This window comes from Trichosurus vulpecula, chromosome 3 (assembly GCF_011100635.1).
Source record: "Trichosurus vulpecula isolate mTriVul1 chromosome 3, mTriVul1.pri, whole genome shotgun sequence".
Lineage (NCBI taxonomy): Eukaryota > Metazoa > Chordata > Mammalia > Diprotodontia > Phalangeridae > Trichosurus > Trichosurus vulpecula.
The window spans coordinates 392,314,730-392,331,650 of NC_050575.1; the positions used below are offsets into that span (position 1 = coordinate 392,314,730).

A 16,921-nucleotide genomic window follows, 5' to 3' on the forward strand; every position below is an offset into this window, starting at 1 on the left:
AATTGATGCTCTATCTCCATCCCGTTGACACATCCTCCCTTAGAATGCACGCTCCTTGAGGGCAGAGACTGTCTTGCTTACTTATGTTTGTATCCCTAGAGCCTAGCACACAGTGTTTGCTTAATACATGCTTTTTTATTTAGTCAGTCAGTGTTTTGTGGCCTGCATGTTCAAAACCATCGCCAGTGCCCTTACTCCATGAACATATGTCTCTATGGACCATGGGAAGATCTCAATTTGGGTGGCCCAAATTTAGACTCTGTGATCTGATATGCTCACTTAAAGAAATATCCAGGACTCAGGTTCAGCAGTTCTAAAATCCTGTACAAGGAATTCAGGTTTTTCTTCTATGTAGTGTCAAGATTTGACATGCTTGGAAAGTGTTTTTGTTTCTCTGTTTCTGCTGGTTCCTGTCAAGAGCTGTCGTACTTGAAAACACAGAGACAGCATAGTATGGTGAAAAGAACCCTGGATTTGGGCTTAGGAGACCTCCTCTTCCTGATCACCTGTGTGACAGTGGATAAGTTCTTCACCGCTCTTGACTTTTACTTTTTTTTTTTTTGTAAAATGGAATGGTTAAACTATATCAGCGGTTCTTAACCTGGGGCCCCTGGTTCATGCATTTTTATTTTCACTAACCTCTCACAGAAATTTAGCAACAAACATGATTCTTAGAAGCGGCCCATCAGCTTCACTAGATTGCCTCTGGTGTCCACGGTACAAAAAAAGGTTAAAAATCCCTGAAATAAACATTCTCCAAGTTTTCTTCTAGATCTGACATCCTATGAAATTGGACCTCAATAGCTCTGAGCTTCCTACATCCTTATCTCTCTTCTCCACACATAGGTATGTTTTATAATTAAAGCAGGAAGGGAGAAGGCCTCCTCCACATGGTTAATAAGATGTTTTCAGTGACTCAAAACAGGTGGCTCACAGGTCACGTAGACCTGGTTTCAGCCTCTGGGTGGAATTAGAAATAGTAGAAAAGGAACGTTAAATCAACGCGTGACTAAATTGACTTTACACTATATGTAGGTCAAGGCTTTTAGGGCAGAAGGCATGGATAAGCCGGTAATTGGAGTGGTGGAGGCAAGAGAGAGGAGCTGAGCAAGTTCTATGTTTCAGCGAGACAGACGGGGGAATGACCACGTGGCCTAGGGAGCCCCTCTCCTCCCAGTTTTTAACGAGATATCTTTCTTCCAGAGGTGCAGGAGCTCAGGGTAGTATGGAGGGAGATTAAGGCACCTGCCATAAAAGGGGAAAAGCACATTCTTTTTACTTTTCCAGCTCTGCTATCTTTGGAAGTTGTCAGGGTTTTAAAATAGACTCTCAGAGTCCATTGTATGTCATGAGACTTGGGTCTGATCTTCCAGAATTGCTCAGGAAACCTCAGGAGCAACACCACGTCTGTTCACAGTTCCCTTCCTATTTGTCCTGGATGGCTGAGCGCACCCAGGCTTGGTACACTCTTGCATATCAATCACCTCTCACCCAGTGGAAAACAGGCGACTGCTTTCCAGCTCATTTCAGTGAGGTGGGCTTGTAGCAGCCTGCTGCCTACAAAAACATACGTGTGTGTGTGTGTGTGTGTGTGTGTGTGTGTGTGTGTGTGTGTGTGTGTGTGAGGAGGGGGCATTGGAGCGCTGACTTGTCTAAGAGGAAAGCAGTTTTATAGGTAGGTAGCTTTGCGTTTCTCCTCACCACCCCTGATTCCAGATGCTGCCAGAGTCACAAGGGGGTTCTGAACCCTGAGAATTGCTGTAAAGGCATGATCCCCACTACATAGTGAATCAGAACCAGAAAAAAAACTAACAACAACAAAAAACGGGCAGCCAGTGGGTGTTCTACATTAGGAAGCAGAAAGGATCGTAGTCTCCTTAACGAAACCCAAAGGGAGGCAGGCAAAAAGGAGCGTCTGCCCTTCCCTTTGTCCCATGCACACTTTCACCCCAGGTCCCACCTGGCTGGATCAACCTCAGGGCTTCTGTGTGTCAGGAAGGACTCGGGCTTGTCTCAGACTTGCCTCTCTGATTTTACCTCTTGCCTTGTAAATCCTCTGCCTCCAAATAGAGTTAGCTCTTCTATTTGCTGCCTGTTTGGAGGACACCCAACAAATTCCTGCTCGGGCTGATGAGCCTGAGGATCCTGTGAATGCCAGGCCCATAGAGGCTCTCCTGGGTCCCGTGGTCAGGATGACCAACAGCGTTAAATGGGGGCACAGAGAAGACTTGGCTGGGTCTCCCTGTGAAGCAGCCATCGGATTTGAGCTGTTTTGAGTTTTCCCTTCTGTTGTGGGTTGCAAGTTTATCTATTAGAATTAGAATTTGATTAAATGCCAGTGCATCCCAGATGCAATTATCTTTAAGAACGCACTGCTTCTGCTGATCCTCTCTGCTGTCGCTGATTAATTAGGCACTTTGAACTCTGCCCAACTGTTTGAAAGCTGTGACAAATACAACCTGCAGAGTTAGATTTCCGACAAGATCTTCTTCCTGTGCATTCCTGAGGTCTTTTTTTAAAAGCCATTTTTAAAGAAAATTTAATATGTATTTGTACATGTTTACAAACACACGGTCTGCCCATTTCCTTATTGTAGAAAGAGTATCTTCTCTGTTGGCTGAGAAATATATTAATAGATATGGAAGAGCAGAAGGCATGCTAGATTTGGAATTAGAGTATCTGAGTTCAAATGCTGCTCCATCCCTTAGGTTACCTAGAGTGAGTCCCTTAACCTTTAGTCAGCTCTGAATGAGGGACTTGACTCATTCACCCCTCATGTTCCCTTCAAGGCCTACATCTTATATCATAGATGGATAGATAGGTAGATAGATAGATAGATATAGATTTTTAATTAGATTTTTTTATTTTTAGTTTACAGCAATTAGTTCTACATATTCTTGAGTTTCACATTTTCTTCCCTTCCCTCCCTTTCCCCCTCCCCCCCAAGATGGCATGCAGTCTGATATAGATTCAATATAAACCTTTGCATTAAACTTATTTACATAATAGTCAAGTGGCAAAGAAGAATTACGACCAATGGAATGAATCATGAGAGAGAAGAAACAAAACCGAAAAAGAAAGTAAAAGAAAAAAAAAGGAGAGAGACCAAATAATTTGCCTCAATCTGCATTCAGACTCCATAGTTCTTTCTCTGGATGTAGCTAACTTTTTCCATCATGAGTCCTTTGGAGCTATCTTTGAGCCTTGTATCGCTGAGAAGAGCCAAGTCTATCAAAGTTAGTCATCACAGAAGCAATATGTCTGTGGTTGTGTACAGTGTTATCCTGGTTCTGCTCCTCTCACTCAGCATCATATCATGTAGGTCTTTCCAGGTTATTATGAAGTCTCTATCTTCCCCATTTCTTATAGCACAGTAGTATTCCATTACATTCATACACCACAACTTGTTCAACCATTCCCCAGTTGATGGGCATCCCCTTGATTTCCAATTCTTTGCTATCACAAAAAGAGCTGCTATAAATATTTTTGTACATACAGGTCCCTTTCCCACTTGTGTGATCTCTTACATACATTTTTTACACAACATTTTTTTAGAGCAAATAACATCTGGCAGAACCATCATGCAATTTTGACTTGGGTGAAAGTTGTTACAACATTGGTTCGTCCTTTTTGGTTCTCACACACAAATTTTCTCTTTTGCAGTGTTGGATCTTTTAAAACAGGATTTCTCACTGAAGGCATTAGGAACTTTAATTTTGTAGTGTGTCATTCTAGGGTCTAGAATTCTCTGAGGACTCCCCCAAGGAGGAGGGAGGTCTGAGAGGGAGGTCAAGGGAAAAGCTGCTTGTTTTCATGCTCACCAGTTATTAGATATTTCCAAAGTACCAGATTCAGGGACATGCTTCCCAGGCAGTCTTGTCACCCCCCTGCTTTGCAGGTGAAGAAACCCAGGTATAAAGAGCCTAAGAAACCTGCCCTCAGTGAGTCATGCCATGAGGTTGGGGCTAGCATTGGATCAAAGAGGGCTGGGTAGTCTGGACGTGCTGACGAGCCGTTTGAGGCTTCCTGTGTCCCAGAGCGTGTGCGGAGTCATGTCTGGCCTCGAACGTTGGAGCCCGATCAGCCGAGTTTCTGTTTGCTCTGTTTTTGCCCTATTTTGACAAGTGACAAATCTTCTCATCTCTAGGGGAAATATTTCCATGTGCTTCATTTTTTCCCTTTAACAAGTCGTTATGTCTCTATATGTATTACCATTTCCATCCCATTCCCCTATTTGCCTCTGAGACACTGGCATCATTTTTTTCCCTTCAAAATCAAGAGACGGGAGCTGGTTTCCCTCCATTGAGGGAGGAAAATTGAGAATAATACTGAGAATTCAGAATGCGTTTGAGTCTTGGGAATGATACACACTGTTGCCTACTTTAAACCAGACCACTGCTATTGAATTTAAAGTGAGGTTCGGTGAAAGCCCGGCTGTGAAGGCAGCCACCGATCGATGTTCCCTGATGTCACCTTTCCTTTCTTCCTAGGTGACATCTTGCTTGATTGCTGTGGCGAAGACCGACCCTGAAGCCCAGGTTCGAAGAGCTGCTGTCCACGTGGTGGTGCTTCTGCTCCGTGGGCTCAGCCAGAAAGCCACTGAAGTAAGTGCGCCCTGACACCCATCTGGCCGTCAGTGGGGCAGGCTGCTGGTGTGGTTTGTGCAGGTGCCCTTTCGTGTACACGTCAGTCCAAAGGGGTTTTGTACAAGGAGGGTCGGGTTGTTTTATCCTCGGCGAATGCCTCTCTGTCCTCTCTGTGACATATGTGCCAAACAGAACCTGGCTGCCAGTAATGCCAGTGGAGCAGCTTGTACTTAGACTCCACGAGTTCTATAATTCACCTTGTAGGGACAAGTTTCCAAGAGTAACATTCACGGGGTGAGTTAGCTGGAATGAGCCTCATCCTCTATAGCATGAACTTTAGTGACTCCTCGCCTTGACTCAGTGGTTGGTGCTGAATCACTGAAAAACCCACTAGGAAGATTTCCTTTTGAGAGGCTGTTGATATCCATTCAGACCCGGGTGTGGTGGATGGGATTTTATTGTGCTGTTTGAAATGAACCACTTGCCCTCGAGGGATTCTTCCCTAGATCCCTGACAAAGTAGGGAAAAAGGTTAGAGAATTATATCTGTCTGGAAGGAATTTCAGAAATCATCACATTTAGCACCCTCATTTTACAGGGAGCAGGCTGAGCCTGTTAATATTTATATAGTTAATATTTATATAGTATTTAAGGTTTGCAAAGCACTTTACCTGTAGCATCTCATTTGTTTCTCACATTAAACTTGTGAAATAGGTACTGCTATTAACTTCATGTTACAGGTGAAGAAACTAAAGCAAAGAAAGGTTAAGTCCAGGGACTCCAGGGCGGGATTCAAACTCTGGTCCTCCTCTGTCCTAGCCTAGCACTCTGTCTTCTGTTCTGCCTAGCTGCCTTAGGTGACTTGTTCAAGGTTAATTCAATTAAATTCCACAGACTGTTTTAAGTGATTCCTTATATGTTGGGGAATACAGTGACAAAAGCAAGAGTTCTGCCTTCAAGGAGCGTACATTCTACTAGGGGATGAGCCATGTTCACACAAGGTATTTTGAGCTGGAAAAGAACGCTTTCGTCTGGAGAGATAAGGAGAATCTTCATGGAGGAAGAGACTGCTGAAGCCAGGATCACACAGCTGGGAAGTGTCCGAGGCTGAATTTGAACTCAAGTCCTCCTAACCCTAGGCCCAGTGCTGTATCCCATGCGCCATCAGCCACCCTTCATAGGGAAAAGTACATGCTAGTTCACAGAATTGAGGTCTGAGTTGTTGAGTTTAGGAAACAGATAACGATCCCCTCTAAGGTTCTAACCTAATATCTGTTAGATTGAAGAAATTGACAAAAAAAAGGAAAATGTTAAATGTTGGAGGGGCTCCAGGGAAACAGGCGTATTCATGCACTGTTGGTGGAGCTGTAAATTGTTCCATCCATTCGGGAAAACATTTTTGGAACTAGTCCCAAAAAGTAACTAAACTGTGCATATCCTTTGACCCAGCAATGGTACTGCTAGCTAGACCTATATCCCAAAGAGATTTTTAGAAAAAGAACCCACATGTATAAAAATATTTATAGCAACTCTTTCTGTCATAGCAAAAAACTAGAAACTCAACAGTGTCCACCTGTTGGGGACTGGCTAAAAATATAATGGCGGATGAATGTAATGGAATCCTGTTGTGCCATAAGAAGTTATGAAAGGGAAGATTTCAGAGAAACCTGGGAAGACTTCTATGAACTGGTGCAGTGAATAGAACCAAGAGAACAATTTATACAATAACAATAACATTGTAAAAATGAACAACTTTGAAAGACTTAAGAACTCTGATCAACGCAATGTCCGATCAGGATTCCAGAGGACTGATTAAAAAAAAAAAAAAGAATTCTAAGCATTTCCTGAGAGAGAGGTGACGAACTCAGAGTACAAAATGACATACACATTTTTGGACAGGGCCATTGTGGGAATTTGTTTTGTTTTGCAACAAATGTATATTTGTTGCAAAGGCTTTGTTTTATTTTTTTTCCCCAGAGAAAGAAAATAAATGCCATTAATTTTTTTTTATTTTTTAAAAAGGTAATAGACCCGTTTGGCTGAAATGTAGAGTATATAAATGGAAATAATGTGAAATAAGGCTTTTAATATGAGGCTAAGGAGTTAGTATATTATTCTGAAAGTAAGAAAAACCACCGAAGGCTTTTGAACAGGTGATACACATGACTTGATCTGTGCCTCAGGGATATTATTTGGACAGCTATATGGAGAATTGTTTGGAAAGGGAAGCGACTGGAAGGAGGGAGACCAATTAAGAGACTCCATGTGAGGCTCACATTATGGCGGAAGCTGTGTGAATAGAGCATGGGCACTGAGGGGAGGCACACTGCAGAAGCGAAATCCACAGGACTTGGCAGCTTTCACTGTATGTGGGAGTTGAGGGGAAGGGGATGAGTCAAGAATGACTCGGAAGTTACTAATCTGGGTTTCTGGGAGGGTGGTGATGCCCACCGATAACCTGGGAAGTTTTCAGGAAGGAAAGATTTAAAGGAGAACAGGATGAACTCTCTTGTAGACATGTTGAGTTTGAGATGCCGGTGGTATATCCAGGTGGAAGTGGCCAGTTGGTACTTAGAGATGTGTGGACCGGACTACAGGAGAGAGAAGATTAGGGCTGCCTCTGTCACTTTGAGAATAGGCTGCAAAGAGATGATAATTGAATTGTGGGAACAAAGGAGATCACCAAGATAAAATATAGTGGGGGGAAGGGACTGATTCTTATGGATGATGAGCCAGCAAAGCTACCATGGGATAAGGAGAGTCAGGAGAGAAGAGGGTCGTTGTGGCCAAGGGTCAGGGAACCACAGGGTGAGAACCAGAGGGGATCTTAGATGTCATCTAGTCCAGCATCTTCATTTTACAGATGAGAAAACCGATGCCCAGAGAGATGACGTGATTTACCCCAGGTCCCCCCAGTAATCATTGGTGAGGATAAGGTTGGCACAAGGCCCTCTGACTCTGGATGCAGCCCTCTTTCTCATGAGAGCCATTCAAATCCAAAAGGAAGAGATGGTGAACATTGTCCAAAGCTGCAGAGAAGACAAGGAAGAACCATAGGATTTAACGATTTGGAGTTCATTGGTTCACTCAGCGTCTTCTAGAAGAAGAAGCCAAAACTGCAGAGGATGGCCGGCAACCAGGTCTCTTCCAGAAAAATCCAGGTTCCTTGAGTGCCAAAAGCTGAGAAGAGTATGAGAAGAAGCCGGCCAAGAGGAAGAAGAGTTTGCTAGCAGTCGAAGGAACTCAGCAGGGGATGCTATAAGGCTAAGCTAGGGAGGGTGAAAATTTGAAGAGCTGTAGAAGAGGAATTTTGTTTTTGTTCTTTTCCTCTGAACTCCAGGGACCAAGGAAGCAGGAGGTGTGGATTTCCTGGCCATAGGACGGGGAAAGTGCCGGGTGATTGGAACAGGAAATCAGCATCAGGGACGGTGGTGACCAGGGAGCAGGGAGCAGAGCCAGAGGCAGATTGCAGCTCTGTCACTCCCAGCCTCCTACAACATGATCCTTGTGTGTTGAAAGAAGCCCCGAGTCCTTGTAACCTCTCCTTCCTTACAAATTCTGGGCAAGGTTAGTGTCCAGGTGTCATCAGTAGCTTCCAGGTAGTCACTGACTCATTCATAGGATCGTAGAAGAGGCCTCAGAAGCCACCAAGTCCCCTCCTCTCATTTTACAAAGGAGAAACTGATAGAATAGAGGAGTTTGGTGAGTTGCCCAGGATCCCAGGGCTAGTAAAAGTCCGAGGTAGGATTTGAACATGTGTAGGGCTCTATGCACTATGCCATTCATTCAACAAATATATATTTGGTCACTTTGCCATTTGGAAGGTGTTGTGTTAGGTGTTGTGAAGGATGAAAATAAGTTCAAGAAGAGTTTGAGATAAATCCATGCATGAATTTAATAGCTTATGGGGAAATGAGAAATGTCAAGATGTGCATCTCTTCCCTTAGAGCCCTGAGATCATGGAGCATCGCTGTCCTGCTCCACAAGGCACTCACCAATAGAGCTGTCAGACACACAGACTACTAGGCCAGATTCCCCATGGATCTGACTTGGGGAGGCAATTCTTAGGTTCTTTTATGAAATGAGGAGACTGCAGAGATGTGTATTATTGCCACTGAGCCTTGCATGCAACACTCTCTTGTTTGGCATTTTGAACCAGTCAGTCCCTGGCCTTCATTAAGCCAGAGGTCCTGAACCCTCTGTCTTATTGCTGTTCCCTCATGAACTTACAAATAGTCTTTCCCTCCACGCCTGCCTTTGTTCAGCATCTCCTGCCTGCAGGTGTTTCACTGCCCTGTGTGAGCTGGAGGGGGTGGGGGAGGGCTCCCAATAGTCAGTGGAATTTCCCTTCCAGCCCTTTCTCTCTTGTGTGGATTTCAGAGTGAGAAGTCTGGCAGCCCCGTGAAGGCAAGTGTGTCATACCTAGTGACAAAAATACTTAGAAGGGAGAGAACTTTTGATGGAGGCTCCCCCACCCTGTAGCTACCCAAGTCCACAGAAAGGAGCATATCAGAGCTTGATAATTCAAACAACATGTTGCCAACAATCCCCAGGGGGTCAGTGGACACGTTGCTCTTGGGTGAGAGTTTGCTCAGCCGGTGGGAACTAAGGAAGACTCTTATGTTTGGGCCCGTTAGTATATAGATCTATATCAGATACACCAGACAATGAATACACAGACCTTAGGAGGAGAGAGAGACAGAGAAAGAAGGAACTTTATGACTTCCTTAATGACGTTTTTATTCTGTGTGTTGTATATGACATCAGTCATTCTGCCAGAGCCATGTTAGTGGAAGCCCTCTGCCCTCTTTTCCGATTGACTTCCCATCTGTTCCCTATTGAAACAATTCTAAAGTTATAAACTGTGCTTACTTAATCAAGAAAAGGAAATGGGCAGGGGGATGAATTATGGACCCTCTTCCTGGTGCATCCTTGAGGGCAGGTGTGTTAAATCTTGTAATCGTAGGTATGTTTATAATCAGGGCATTTTAATGAGAAGCGGAGATCAGCCACAAAGCTTTCAGTCTGGGATTTGCTCTTGAGTCTTCTATTTTGCCCTTGGGAGCAGCTGAAACAAAAATGCCACTTTGATGATGGAGGTATTTTCCTAATCGCCGGTCTCTCCTGCAGAAAGCACTACATGATAATACGGGGTTTCACTGTTTCTTGTTTGCCAAATGTCTGCCAAGCACCTTTGTTGTTCTATTGTCTCGAAAAGGAGGTGGAGGGACCAGTAAAAGAATTACAGGAAGTTTGAAGGAGACGCTCCTCAGAAATCTAGAGACAGGTCAGGGGAGGAAGGATGCAAACTCTTCCTTACTACTTTGTTAGGCTTCCTCACATATGTCAGCATCCTCTACCAAGGTGCCCAGTCTGCGGTATAGTCAGCTCTCAATTATTCACACACGGAGATTTGTGGAAAATTTTATGTTCAGCATCTTGTTGACCATAATACCTATTCTGCTTACTAAAGTTTTCTGCTGACATCAGCAACGTTTCTATTTACCCGTATTCCCACATTTGGTCTGCAGCCCAACAGGAGCTGGAAAGAAAACCCTTTGGGAAAACCTCTCATTCCTTTGGATGGAGGATGAATTAGATAATGGCAAGGTTAGAAAACTGTTGTATTTTTATAGTAGCAAAATCTACTATTTGCATATACAGGGTGTCCCTAAAATCTGGACACATAGGCAAAAATTTTCAACATTTTATCTATTTATTTGGAATATTAACAGACCTTAGACCCCTTGATTTCTTTTTCTGGGGTATGCTAAAGGAGAAGGTATGCTCAATGAAAATCGCAGATGCAACACACTTGATTGAACGCATAAAGAGTAAATGTGCTAAAATTGACAGCAATGTGTAGTTACTGCAGCGAGTTCATGTGAATCTTGCAAGGAGCATCAACCTTTGCATCACAAATGATGGAAATCATATTGAAGATGTTATTTGTTAATATTCCAACTGAATAAAATGTTGTTGATTTCATTTCTTGAAAATACGTATTTTTGCCTGTTGTGTCCAGACTTTAGGAACACCCTGTAGATAGATAGACAGATAGATAGATAGATAGATAGATAGATAGATAGATATGTACATATCTATATGTATAAAAGTAAAAAAAAAAAATACATGCCCGTCAGTTTGGAAATGGATAAACAAACCACGGTACATGAATGGAATGGAAGGTTACAGGGCTCCATGGGGGTTTGTGAGACTACAGGGAGCTTTGCGAAGACATGACCTGGCACAGAGTGAAGCGAGAACATCAGAAAACGATGTCACAATGACTGCAACAACAATACAGATCAGCACCGAGTGCTGTGTAGTTATGATGACCAAGCTTGGTCCCCTAGACAGACACGGGAATGGACCGCCGGCCCTCCCTTCTTTCACAGAGCTTGGGCACTATGGAGGTGGGGCATGGCATTGCTACTCTAGTAGTCTTTTCATACCTTTCTTTTACTTTATTTTTTATCCATTATTGGGGCGTTGCTCTGCATGGGAGAGAAGAGAGGGATGGGTTGAGGAATTAAGTTGATGTAAAAACAAAAGGTAGCCATAGAAATTGCTTTCTTATTTAAAAAAAAGAAAGAAAGACTAGCTGTGGTTAGTCTAGTGATTTGCATCAGCCTCAGAGTTGGAAATATCTCTCCTTAGCATGGCGTAAGAGTCGGGGAGTTGTTGTAGAGACAGTACAGTGGACAGATTGTTGGTTGTAAAGTCAGAGGACTTGAGTTCAAATCCCACATCAGCCACTACCTCTGTGGCCTTAGGTAGGTCGTGCAACTTTTCTTTTTTTTCAGCAGTCACCTCATCTGTTAAATGGGGGGATGGGAGGGGGAGAAAAATCTAGAACTCAAATCTAGAACACTTAGGGAAGTGAATGTTGAAAACTAAAAATAAAAAAATAAATGGGGTAATTGGACTGAATGGTCACTGAGGTCCCTGTGAGCTCTGGACATGTGACCGGTGAGTTTGTCAAAATCGGCCCAGAATCTTCAAAATGGGGCTCTTTACATATCTAACCCACCATTTTAGGAATAGGGGAGGTGAGGAAGGGGAAAATTTAGAGAATCAAAACAATAATAATAAACTACTCAGATACTGAAAAAAGTAAAATGGGGCTTTTAAATTTTGTCGTTGGGAGTTTCCCAAAACCTCCTTATTCAGACAGAACACAGAACAATATAAGCAAATTTCAGTTGGTCCGTTATTTCAGATTACCTTGGCCACTGTCCTCCCTCTGTTAGGATGCATCATTGAAAGGCGACTTTGTTTAGGAATGATGGCGATCTTAAGAACTTAGCCCATGAATTTGTGGTGGCTGCCCATCAGTGTTTTTCACTACGGCACCTTTTCGATCTTGTTTAACATTGAAGGGTATTTCTAGTACATGCCTTTTATTCTGTACTCAAATTTGAAATGAAATTTAAATTGTCGTTTTTACTTTTCAAAAGCCCCAGCTATCTCTTCTGTCCTGTGAGGGGGCGTAACATTGGAAGGAAATGCCATTCTTTACCAGCCAGAAACAGCCCCAGTATCAGGTACTGTAATGGATGGATGCCTGATCTCATTAGGGAGGTCATTCACTCTGCCAGTGCAGATCCCAGAACAGCAAGGCCAACTCCCCTTGTGCAATCCTTGTCAGTGTTCTTCTAGAAATCCTCCACGAAGGATCTCCCCAGTCTTTTGGAAGTCTTTCTCTGGGTCATCCCAAAAGGGTACTTTCAAACTTTAATAACTTCAGAAGTACAAGTTCTATAAACTGACAAAAAAAAGATCACATGAAATTTTAATTATTAAATTTTTTTACTCTTAGTTTTGTGAATTTTGAATAATAAATTTTAATTTTAACAAGATGAGGCACTTTGTCATTATGCGTTGCATTTGTAACAGTTTCTGGGTGACATTTTCTCAGACTGGTAGATTGGTAGAGGAGGTCCTTTTGGTTGGCCACCTCATTCACCTGATCTTTTTTTGGTGGGGTCACATCAGAACTCATTCTTTGGATGACCTTAAGGCTAAGATAACAAATGCAATCCTTTGTCACTGAGCAGCAGATGAAAATTTTCACAAATTTCAAAAATCAACTACAGCAATGTATAGCCCAAGACAGTGATAACATTGAATTTTAATTAGAAATATATTAAAATTTCAAAATTTTTAATAACTAAACTTTTAAATGTCATTTTTTGTACATGTTTAGCATTTATATTTCTGAAGATACTAAAGCTTAAAATTGCAATAAGATATCGGGGACATGTGTTTCATGGAAACCAGTGCACCCCTCCAACTTCCCATCCATTGTCTCTTCCTCTTCCTCCGTGGCCTCCCAGCCTCCTTTGCCAATCACGTGTGTCCTCCAGGTTGACTTTTGAGCCACTTCTTGCATGCAAGTCATCGTGGCTAATGTTTGGTGCCTTTTTCATCCTGCCCTGTCTGAACTTTTCCTTTGGGGTCACCTGGGTTTTCCTGCCTCTGAGATGGTGGCATGCCGTGATTCATGGCCAGATAATATCAGCTATTTCAGTGATTCATAATTTTGTCACTCAGAACACTCCTGCATAAATCACCAGTTCTTCGTGGGATGGTCTCCCAGGGTTCATCATCTTGCAGCTAACCCGGCGCTCACCCAGGTGGTTAAGGAGGCTTTTTCTCAGACAGCAGGTCACTGGTTTACCCACGTCTGAATCCTGCTTGGGGTTTGCTGCCTCACCCTTTAGAAAGCCTGGGTGACCTCCACACCGAGATGAGGCATTGAAAGAGGACCATAGCGCAGAACGATGACAGGCGGTAATAGTTATGGCAGCATTTGTATATCGCCTTAAGGTTTAAACAGTGCTTTCTCTCATTGCATATTAAGTGCCTACTATGTGCCAGGCACTATGCTGAGTGCTTTACAATTATTGTCTTATTTGATTCTCACAACAACCCTGGGAGGTAGGTGCTGTTCTTATTATCCCCATTTGACAGTTAAGGAAACTGAGGCAAACAGAGGTGAAACAGCTTATCTAAGGTCGTATACTTAGTGACTGAGATGGAATTTGAACTCAGTCCCCCTGACTCAAAGTCTGTTGCTCTATCCATTGAGTGGATATCCAACTGCCCATAATGTTTGCAGAGCTGGGTGGCAAGACTGATGGCAGAAGCGTCTTCCCAAGACCACTCTGAGTAGTGACTTCCCTAACATTTTTAGAACGGAGGTTAATTGAGCCCCAGGCTCCTTTGCTAGAATGAGCCCAGACTAAAAAAGTTCAGTGTTTTTGTTTGGAGGGATGCCTTCTTCATCCCAGAAGTGCCCATTGTCCACCCTGGAGATTGAGGCAGGATGGTGCTTGAGCCCTGAGCTAGCTCACTTGTTTCAGCCTGCCTCAGAAGGACTGGCAGAGGATTTCTGCAACACAAAGGAAAGTCAGAAGCTAATGGACAGATTGAATGGAAAGCCTTCCTGCCTTTTGTGGGTTTTGTCTCAACCTAAAAGCTATTTTCACATCACTTGGTGTGTTTTTATGTGATGTGTACTATGAACTGGCCCGGCCAGTTTGCACAGTCACTGCTGCCTGCAAGAGACAGAAGGTTCAGTGTGGAGAGTCAATGAAAAAGACATTTATGCCAAGGAAACTGAGATCCAGGTTATAATTATTCCTCTGTAGACTTTGGGAAAAGTGTTTGCCAGAGCTTTAGCAGGAGTGAAAACAGCTTCCCTTCTTAGAGCGTGGAGCACCGCCAGTCCAGCCAAGCAGCAGCGCCTGGTCAGCTGCCCTGGAGGCAGGGAGGCCAGATCCCCGCCGCTGCTGCTGCTGCTGCTGCTGCTCAGACTCGTGGAAGGGCAGCATCAGCCAAACCGGTGGCTCCATCCCAAGGCTAGTTTAGGGACCACCAGCTTCTCAAGTTCATTTCCTCAAAGCAAGCAGCAACGTGCAGATCCTGCCTTGAGGCCTCAATCCCCAGTCTCATTGACCTCTCTGCAGCCTTTGACCCTGTTGATCACTCTCTCCCCCTTGAGAGTCTCCTCTCTAGGTTTTCTGGACGCTGCTTTCTCTCTTCTGGTTCTTTTCCTACCTCTCTGACCACTCCTCCGTCTCTTTGCTGATCCTCCCCTGGATACCACCCTCTAACTGAGATATCCCTCAGACTTCTGTCCTGGGCCTTCTTCTCATCTCCCTCTCTACTACTTCATTTGGGGATCTCATCAGCTCCCGTGGATACAGTGACCGTCTCTATGCTAACAATTCTCAAACCTATTCTCTGCTGACCTCTAATCTCCCATTTCCACCTGCCTTTCAGACATCTCAAAATGGATGTTCAGTAGGCATCTTAAACTCATTATGGTCAAAATATAACTCATTCTCTTTCCCCCTAAGCTCTCCCCCCGCCCTTCCCTATTGCTGTAGAAGGCAACGCCCTCCTCCTATCCCCCAAGCTCACAACCTGGGAGTCACCCAGGACTCCTCACTCTCTCTTCACCCCCATGGCCAAGCTGTTGCCAAGGCCTATCAATTTCCCCCACATTCCCCTCTCTCCTCTGACACTGCCACCCTTCCAGTGCAGCCATTGCTCACCTCACACCTGGACCATTGCAATAGCGGCTGGGATCTGCCAGCTTTAAGTCTCTCCCCACTCCAGTCCATCCCCCATTCAGCCACTAAAGTGATTTTCCTAAAGTTCAGGTCATCCCCCATACTCAATAAACTCCAATGGCTCCCTATGGCCCCCCGGATCAGATACAAGATCTTCTGTTTGGCCTTCAGACCTATCCCCCTTTCCAGTCTTCTCATACCCTACTTCTCAGCCAGGCACTCCTCCGTTTAGTGACGCCAGCCTTCTGGCTGTTCTACAAACAAGACCCTCTGTCTCTCAGTTCTGGGCATTTTTTCTAACTGTCCTCCATGCCTGGCACTCTCTCCCTCCTCATCTCCACCTACTGGCTTCCTTTAAGTCCCAACTAAAATCCCACCTCCAATCCCTCATAATTTCAATGACTTCCCTCTATTAATTATTTCCAATCTATCCTGTATATAGGTTGCTCTATCTATAATATTATATGATATATAATATACAACATATATGTGTGTATGCGTATGTGTACATACATACATATAAACATGTGTGTATATATGTATGTGTGTACATATGTATCCATTTCCATGTTGTCTTCCCCCATTAAATTATAAGTTCCTTGAGGTCGGGGACTGTCTTTTGCCCCTTTTTGTATCCCTAGTGATTAGCACAATGACTGGCACATAGTAGGCACTTAATAAATATTTGTCGATGTTTCTTCTACAGGATTGTTGCTGCCTACTATGGGCGTTTGTGAAATACTCAGCTTCCATCTGACCATATAGGCTATAGCTGAATTGTTTGATTTATAAAAGATTTACAAATTCTCTCTCTTCCCTCAGTGCTTTTCATTTCACCCTAATTACTATTCTGGTGCCAGTCTAAACTACATCATACATTTTTTTTAATGAATTCCTCTCAGTCCTTGGCGTGACAGAGCCTCTCATCTCTATGGAGCTCCTTCCTTCTTGACCCCTCTGCTGCCTTGGACACATCAATCATCCTCCTCTCTCTGGGCTTTCCTGCCGCTGCTCACTCCTGGTTCTCCTCCTGCCTGTCTGACTGATCCTGTTCTGTCTCCTTTGCTGGATCTTCATCAACGTCACTCTTGCTAACAGCAGGACCCTCTAGGGCCTCATGCCCTCTTCTCTGCCTCTGCAACTTCACTTGGGGATCTCCTCAGCCTCCATGTTTTCAGTTACCATTTCTATGCAGAAAACTCTTTTTCCCCCCTAGTTTAACAAGCAATAAATATTTTTTCTTTTAAAAAAAGTTTACCATTCATTTTTCTGAGTTCCAGATTCTTTCCCTCCCTACAGCCCCTCCCCACCCTTGAGAAGGCAAGCAGTATGATATACATTGTACACGGGACGTCATTACACGCTTGACTCTTATATCTACTTGCCCGGCACTGACACCCTTCCTGACCTCCAGTCTCTCATCTCCAACTGTCTATAAGACATCTTAACTTGGATGTTCCATCCTTCAACTCAACCTGTCCACGACTAGACTCATTATTTTCCCTCCAAAGCCTTCCCTCTCCCTAATTTCCCTATTTCTTTAGAGGGTATCACCATGCTCCCCATGACCCAGACGTATTGCAACTGAGGCATCATCCTCAGTATCTTACTGTCTTTCACCCCGCCCCATATCCAATCAGTGGTCAAGTCCTGTCCTTTCTGCCTTCATAACACCTCCATTAACCTGCCACCCCCTTTTCTCCTCTGACACTGCCCCACTCCAGTGAAGGCCTTTATCACCTCACGCCTGGAC

General features: G+C 43.9%; 1 protein-coding gene across 2 annotated transcripts in view; it reads left to right on the forward strand.

The window, feature by feature from the left end:
• TANGO6 (transport and golgi organization 6 homolog) overlaps positions 1-16,921 on the forward strand; it is a 211,290-nt gene that overhangs the window by 168,960 nt on the left and 25,409 nt on the right. For both annotated transcript variants that reach the window (XM_036752788.1, XM_036752789.1), the window contains one exon: positions 4,491-4,604. In XM_036752788.1, the coding sequence (XP_036608683.1) occupies positions 4,491-4,604 (114 nt within the window). The remainder of the gene's footprint in view (positions 1-4,490; positions 4,605-16,921) is intronic.